The 7,530-nt window shown below is 51.9% G+C and overlaps 1 protein-coding gene across 1 annotated transcript in view; it reads right to left on the reverse strand.

Annotated features, from left to right (window-relative positions):
* PRKCE (protein kinase C epsilon) overlaps positions 1-375 on the reverse strand; it is a gene marked incomplete at its 5' end in the record, with an annotated part of 524,615 nt that extends 524,240 nt beyond the window's left edge. The window contains one exon of the mRNA XM_079721543.1: positions 28-375. Coding sequence (XP_079577669.1) covers positions 28-375 — 348 coding nt within the window. The remainder of the gene's footprint in view (positions 1-27) is intronic.
* Positions 376-7,530: the final 7,155 nt, after the last annotated feature.

Raw genomic sequence — 7,530 nt, forward strand, 5'->3', positions numbered from 1 at the left:
TCCTGGACCAGGAGGCGCCCAACTCACCCAGTCCTCGAAGTGGCGGCTCCCGTTCTGCAGCAGCTCCTCAAACTGGATGGTGCAGTTGGCCACGAAGTCGTCGTAGCCGATGGGGGCATCGTGGAAGACGGCCAGCTCGATCTTGCGCCCGTTACACACATCGGTGACGAACTCGTCGTGCCAGGCCGGGCTGTTGGTCTTCTGCTTGGTGGCCGTTTGGCCGATGCGCGAATCGTCCACGTTGAGGGCGATGTAGGGGTCGAGAAGGAAAGTCTGCGGCCGGGGTCCCACCGCATGGCGCAGCGACCAGGCTGTGGGCTTCAAGCTCACGGCCTCGCAGATTTTGATCTTAAGAAGGCCATTGAACACTACCATGGTCGGGGCGGGAAGTGGGGGCCGGGGTCACTCCGTCCGCCCCGAGGGCAGGAACGAAGAACCGACGCCCGCGGCGCTCCGAGCACGGGGACTCCTGGGTCCCCTCTCGCCCCACCGCACACTCTCCCTACACCTTGTAGCGTTGCGCCCTGGCGCGGGCGATTCTCAGCCAGTGCATGTATTTCCTCGCCGGGTTCCTAACGGAAAACAGGGAGGGGGGGAGAGCTGGGGGACGTCCGTGTTTGGAGCAAGTCTCTCCCCCCCCCCCCAACAGCAGCACCTCCAGAAGAGGAGATGAGGTGCTGGCTCCGCTGCAAGCCGCGGGGGCTGTGTCGTCGCCTCGCCGCCTCACTGGGTCCGGGCTGCGGGGAAGCGGGCGCCGCGCCCGGCGCTTACCTACCTTTCCGAAACATAATCCCCGGGAAATTTCGACTCCGGGAGGGGGAGGGGGCGGTGAGACGGGGCGGGGACGAGAACCGGGGGCGCAGATTTCAACCCGGATCCTCTTCGCACACCCAGCGCCTGCCTCTGACCGCGCGGGGAGGGGGATGGACCAAGGGATGTGCAGTCTATCCGGAGGGATGCATGTCGAGAGGAAATGGTCCTCCTCGGAGCCAAATTTTTAAAAATCCACAAGCCACACGGCCAGCCCGGCCGCCTCCTCCTGGGCGAAGCCGCGCCGCGCCGCAGTCGGCGATCGGGAAGCGCCAGGAGTCGGGAATCTCACATCCGCGCGGGCTCGGGAGTCGGGGTGGCCGCCGCTAAGGCTCGGGGCGCAGGCCGGCACCGGGCGGTGCGCAGCGCGGCGGCGGGGACGGGACTGCGACTCCGCGCGGCCCCACCTCCCGGGCGCCGGCGCCCGCCTGCCGCGCTCCCCGCGTCCCAGCTCTCGGCTGCCGCTCGCTCGCCGCCCGCCCGCCCGCTCTACCCCTCGGTCTCTTCTCCCTCCGTCGGTGTGCGAGCGAGTCTCCCTCCCTCTAATGCAGGAAATGCGCAAAAGACGTCAGTGTGTGTGTGTGTGTGTGTGTGTGTATGTGTGTGTGTGCACGCGCGCGGGCGCGCTCCTGTGTTTGGGGAAATAGAAAGTTTTGCCGGTTGGGGGAGCAATACGGGAAAAGTGAGCCGAGGAGAGGACGGTCGAGAGCGGGCGAGCCTGCCGGGGTCGCGGCGGCGGGCGGAGGAGCCAGACCGGGACCCCGCGCGGGACCCCGGGGAGTGGCGGCCTTGGGGGCCGGGGTGCGAGCCCGCCGGCTGTCGATACCTGGTCTGTGGTCTCCGCCGGGAGACGAGCGGGCCGCGCATCTCTCCAGGCTCTGCAGCCAACACTGTCTTTTAGAGCCGAGGGTAGAGAAGTGGCAGGGGTCGCGCAACCGGAGAGGACTCGGGACCCTCCCCCGGCCCCACCCCTCCTCGGACCGTGGCTGGCAAGGGCAGCCTGCGGAGTATTGGTCGGTCTGTCTGTCATTCTGTCCGGAGACGCTCTGCTCCGCGGTGGTGGGGGAAGGGGGAAAGGGAGGGGCGTGCAAGGCTCCGTGTTAGTTTTAAAACATTTATTCTCTCTTCCCTTTCTTTGGGGGCATTCTCCCTTTGGGGGTCTGTCCCAGACTTCTCGGGCTGCGAGAACTTGTTGACAAGTGAAAGCTTAGTAGCACCCTGGCTCGGTTTGTGTGTTTGTTTATATTTTACGAAGTGACTTCATATTTACTCTGGACCTTGCCTGTGCCCTTCTGGGCTCTGATCAGCGCGCTGACAGCGGCCGTCCCAGCTGCGCGAAAACGGGGTGCGTCCTCCGAGGGGCGAGGAGCTGTGTCCGTGCTAATTTCCTCCGTAACCTTTAAACTCTCGCTGGAAGCCGCGGCAGCGGCTGATCACGTGAGGCGAGCCCTGGGCTGCTGGGGAAGAATTTCCTCCGCGGAGAGCCGAGGACGGGGAAGGCGGCCCGGCGAGGGACGGCCTCGCGCCTGGGGACACGAACCTGGGAGGCCGGGGCGGAGAGCGCGGAGGTCCCGGTCGCGGCCCTGGCTGGAACAGCAGAAGGACAGCGCTGGGAAGAGGTCATCTCCGCAACCTGCGAGCCGGGGAGTTGTGCAAACGGAAAAAGAAAACCTCGGCCCTATCCCGTGTGCCAAGTCAAGTCAGGGAGTTTGTAGGAATCGTGGTAAGCTGAGTGTTTATCTCTCGAGTCTGGATAGTGTCGGCCAAAATTTGAAACCCACCTCTCGATCACTTTTTCTCAGTGGAAAAAAGGTTATCATTGTCTGTGGCTTAAAGGCTTAAAAAGGCTTTAAAGGTGAAGAAGAAGGCAGGCCCCTGGAACAACAGTGGATACCAAGTGCAGCACACAGGTCGCAAAAATGATCCGAAAAGCCCCAGGCAGATCCTCTCCGAAGGCCTGCAGCCTCTGCGCTCTCCTGAACTTAGAAGTAATTTCTCGAAGCCCGCCCTGTTGGATGGAGCAGCGGGGTAGAGAGAGAGCTACCATGCAGTCTTAAGGACAGTCGAGACCGCTCACATGTAAAATGTCAAGCTATAAAAGTTATGCCTTCGAGAGCCACTCCCACCAACTGGAGGCATATTTTAAAATCTGCCCGTTTGACAAAGCACAGGTGGGATATCTCATTGCGGTTTAACTTTCTTTCTTTGATCATCAGAACTTTTCCCTCCTCGTTTCTTACTGCCATCATCTGTTCTTATTAAACATGTTTCCCCCTTCATGGGGCATGTGATGGGCGAGAATGGCAAATAGGGCTTGATCTTCTCAAAATGCATTTGGAAGCAGAGCAAGAGCTAGAGAGAGATGACTATGATGCCTGACAAAGAGGCAAAATTGAAGGGCTACCAACAAACTCGGCCATCAAGACAAATAATATTTTAATGCAATATTCTTTTTAAAAAATCAAAATGAATGTGGAATTCCAGGGTGAATATAATATCCAAATTTTGAATAATTTAAAGTATTGCATTAAAATAGTCTTTGTATTACTGAGTTTATTGGCACCCCTGAAATTTTGTGCCCGAGATGAGGGCTTCACTTGCCCCACACCAGCCCCAGCCCTTTGGGGCGGTGGAGAAAGGCACAGATTTCGTGAAGTTAGGGATTCTTGAGTGTTTCATACCTTCTCTCTACTCTTTCTCTGGGTGAGTCCTATCTTACCTGCAAACAGAGAAGTACAAGGATTGAAGGACATTGGTCAAAATCCCTCCTCTTCTCTGTGTTCAACAGGAAATACGTTTAGAATTAAAGACACACTAAACTTGAACTTTTGGCATGATGTTATATTCCCCCCACCTCCCCAGGCAAGAACCCCAATGATATTAAATAGGGTCTGTTGCCATCCCAGTGACCAGGCATTGTTAAAACCAGTAAGCTACAAGTTTCTAATACCATTTCCTTGGACCTTGGTAAGGTTACAGGAAGGCAGCATCTGCCTCTTAGCAGAATGTTTGTTACACCATGTGAATAAATCAGCCTTCAATCCTCAAATGCAGCCAATCCCAGGGTGACCTTTCCTTTCAATTACAAGTCTTTCTGTCTGGGGGTGGAGGAAGGTGGGGTAACTAAAAAACTTGGCCAAACAAACTTTCTGTTTTGTGTTGGAAGAATACTTAAATAAAAAGGGAGAATGCTGGTTGTCTACATACAAACATTGCTAATTTCCTGCCCTTATTACATCCTTATTTCTAAATAAACCTCTCACCATCCTCCTCTCAAACTTGGCTGAATGAAAATATGTATCCTCCAGGGGCACCATGGAGATGCCAGATGTGAGCCTCTTTAGGGGGAAACCCTTAAGTTTACCTGAGGACTAGGGGCAGTGGGTCTAAAATGACCCTCTGTTCCAGATTTCATGTGAAAAGAAAAACAAGCCCTTGCAGGGCAGAAGTTTTACAATGTAAAATTCCAATCAAAAATGATTGCCTACTTCATCCTTCTCTTGGCCCCTATATAGTCTTGAAAGACAGGACAGCCATGGGTATAGACATTGAGTAAAACACCCTTTGGATTCCAACTACGGCCTAGTTGTTTTGTGATCTTTGGGACAGGGAAGAGGAAGGGAAGAAAAGTGATAGAAGAATTTGACAAAAATGATCAGGATGGTGACCTCCTTTTACAATTAAGGCTCATGGAAAAAGGCCGATGGAGCAAGAGTCCCCAGGGCAGTATGATAGTAGCCGATGGAGGGCTGCACCAGCCTCTCGGAGAGCACGGAAGAAGGATCAGCCCTTTGCCTGGGGCTGCCTGGGAAGGCATCACCCGGCAGGCCTAGGCTTTTCAACAGGAATTCCTTCAGAGGCAAAGAGGAGAGGAAAGGGCACTGGAGGCAACGGGAACAGAGTGTATAAAGCACAGGTAGGTAAGAGCATGGCTGTTTGGGATGAGTAAGGGACCGGGTGTACCTGGCCTGTGAGGTAAGAGGAGGTGAGGTAGGTTGGACTCAATAATTAAGGCCTTGTAGAGCCTGCAAAGAAGTCTGAACTTCCTCCTTGAGAGACAGTGATTCCTCTAAAGTGGAGAAACAGCATAACTGGAGTTAACACTTTTAAAAAACCATTTTTCAGGGATGGATGCTTTTCTCTTCTGTAATTTTTCTCCAGAAGGCTCATCCCAAACACAGGATATCAGAGAAACGAGCTCCAAGTCTGAGGATGCTTTACACTCCATCTGATCAAAAATGAAATGGTCTGTGGATATTGTTGAGCTGGGTAAAAGGAAGCAGGGAGGGACACCAGAACCTTAGACTAGCGCGTTCAGATTCATGGCCTTGTTGCTCTTCTGGTTGTTGCCATTTACAGGATGTTAATGGCTTCTGCAAAGGTCTGCCTGGTCAGGGTCTCTCATACATTCCACACATGCTCCATGAAACAGAGTCCAACCACCTGGGCCCTATGATGGAATATGCAGGAGCACAACAGTAGAAAACCTTGCAGAGTTTTGTTGGCCCTGCCCTGGCTCAGTCCCCACCTTAGTTCCAACCTCAATTCTAACCCCACCCTAGCCCACCCTCCTGTTTCTGGCCCATATCTGGCCTGCCATGTCTGCTTATTTGGGCCCTGTCTCTGCTCTAAACTCTGTTGCAATGACCCAGAGACCGAGCTTCACTCACACCCTGCAGAGAGATGGAGGGACCAGAGGTAACCCCATAGAGCTTAAAGGTGGATGTGGACAGGAGAGGGCCTGGTGTCCCTCCCTCCTCAGTTCCTTTGACCCTGAGCCCCACTCTCTCAGGTGCCATATGGAAAAGAGTATCACATACCACATCTTCTTTGGCTGTGATGTTGGGCTGCATCTTGGGACTTTTAAATCCATGAATTAACCCATCTGTCTTTACTGAGCACCTGCTATGTTCAGAATACTGGGGCAGGTGCTCTAGGGAGAACAAACAGATACGTGGATGATTCCTACTCCAGTGGGGGAGATAGAAAGATCAATTCAGCAGTCATTCATATATTTAGCAGTCGGTATTGAGTGCCATGTCATCTAGAGCACTGAGGAAATGAAGATGATGACACACAGTGACCCTTTATTAGTTGGGATGGGCCAGTTCATGCTGCTCTAATAAACAGTCCCCAAATCTCAAGGTCTAAAAATAACAGAGATATCTTGTTACACTGCTGAAAGTCCATGGCAGGGTTGGCTGCAGGTCTGCCTGCATATCAGCATCATTCTCACTCATTCACGTCATTCTCACTTTCTGGAACATAGCTGGTCACAGGCAGAGAGCAAAAGAACCTCTAGAGGGTCTTACACAGGCAATTCAATAGCCCACCGGAAGTGCTAACCTCCATTTCTGCTCACTAGTTGTTGGCTAGAACGAGTCACGTGGCCTCCCTTCCCCAGACATGAGGGGGCTGGGAAGCTCTCCCACCCTCAGAGGGGAGGGGCCTGGACTATTTGGTGAATAGCACTGAAGACTGCCCTAGACCCTGTCTTCAGATAACTGGTGCCTAGAGATAATTCAAGGTAGCACATAGTAAATGGCAGATAAATGGCACAGTCAGAAAGAGCTATAGTCATTTAGGGAGCGCAGCTATCACAATCAGAGTGGGACTGTTGGACGCCCAATGGCCCTGGGCCACGGCATACAGAAGACTTCCGGTGACTGGAGAATCCTACCAAGTGTCAGACTAGCAACCACCTAAGCTCCTCCTCCCCTTCCCTCAATATGTCTAACTTCACAGGACCTGCAGGTCCTTCAAAAGCGACTTCAGAACCAAATCAGCACCAAGGAGGCATTTGGACTCAATAGAACTAAAACCTGTTTGTTTCACTCTGCAGGATTTGAGAGATTACCTGGCCTATATCCTTAATCCTTATTACATTCCTCTATTAAATGAGGAAACTCAGTTCTAGAGAGGTTAACTGACTTGCCACACAAGAAAATTTAAAAAAAAATCATAATAACCAAAACACTATTTAGAGGTCAAAACCAATGCTTGCACTCACTAGTTTAAGTTCACTTTTTTCCTGCATTGTCATGCTGGAACAAATGCAATGCCATGTAATGATAATAACCCCAATTCCATTTTAATACCTTGGAAACAAAATTTCTGTAAATCTAAGGTTCAGGTTTGTTTTAATGTATTGGTTTCAAGTTTAACTGGCCTGGGTGAAATACAATACTATAGACTTAGAATAATTCTCAGGGGACTATGATATTGATAGAGGTCTTCCTGAAAACCAAAGGACTTTATTGTTCCTCAACTCCTCTATTTTTACCTCTTCTCTCCTAACACCAATCAGATGTATTTTCGGCAGATGGTTTTATGATACCTGCACCAAGTATAGCAGCTGTTTCCTGAGGCTCCCTGTGGATATTTTTTCAATTAGCAGAATGACTGATCTGACTGTTCAGATCAGGTTATAGATCTCTAACAAGTTCTGGACATTTGATTCATCCATTTCTACTTCTAATTTACTTCTCAGGATCAAGGAGCTGGGGCTCCAGGGCAGGGAACATTGCTTCTCGTTACCAATAAGGATCATGTAGTTATAACAAATGTAAAACCAGAACAGGTTAGATTCACGGGTTTTGTTACAACCAACATGTGATGCAGGGTGGCCATTCCTTCTCTCCTTTAAGGCCCAAATCTCCCGCGGGCCCGGTCCTTATTCCCCAGCTGAAGCTATGCATCGTCCCCCCTGAACCCCACCAC

Source organism: Hyperoodon ampullatus, assembly GCF_949752795.1.
Source record: "Hyperoodon ampullatus genome assembly, chromosome: 15".
Classification (NCBI taxonomy): domain Eukaryota; kingdom Metazoa; phylum Chordata; class Mammalia; order Artiodactyla; family Ziphiidae; genus Hyperoodon; species Hyperoodon ampullatus.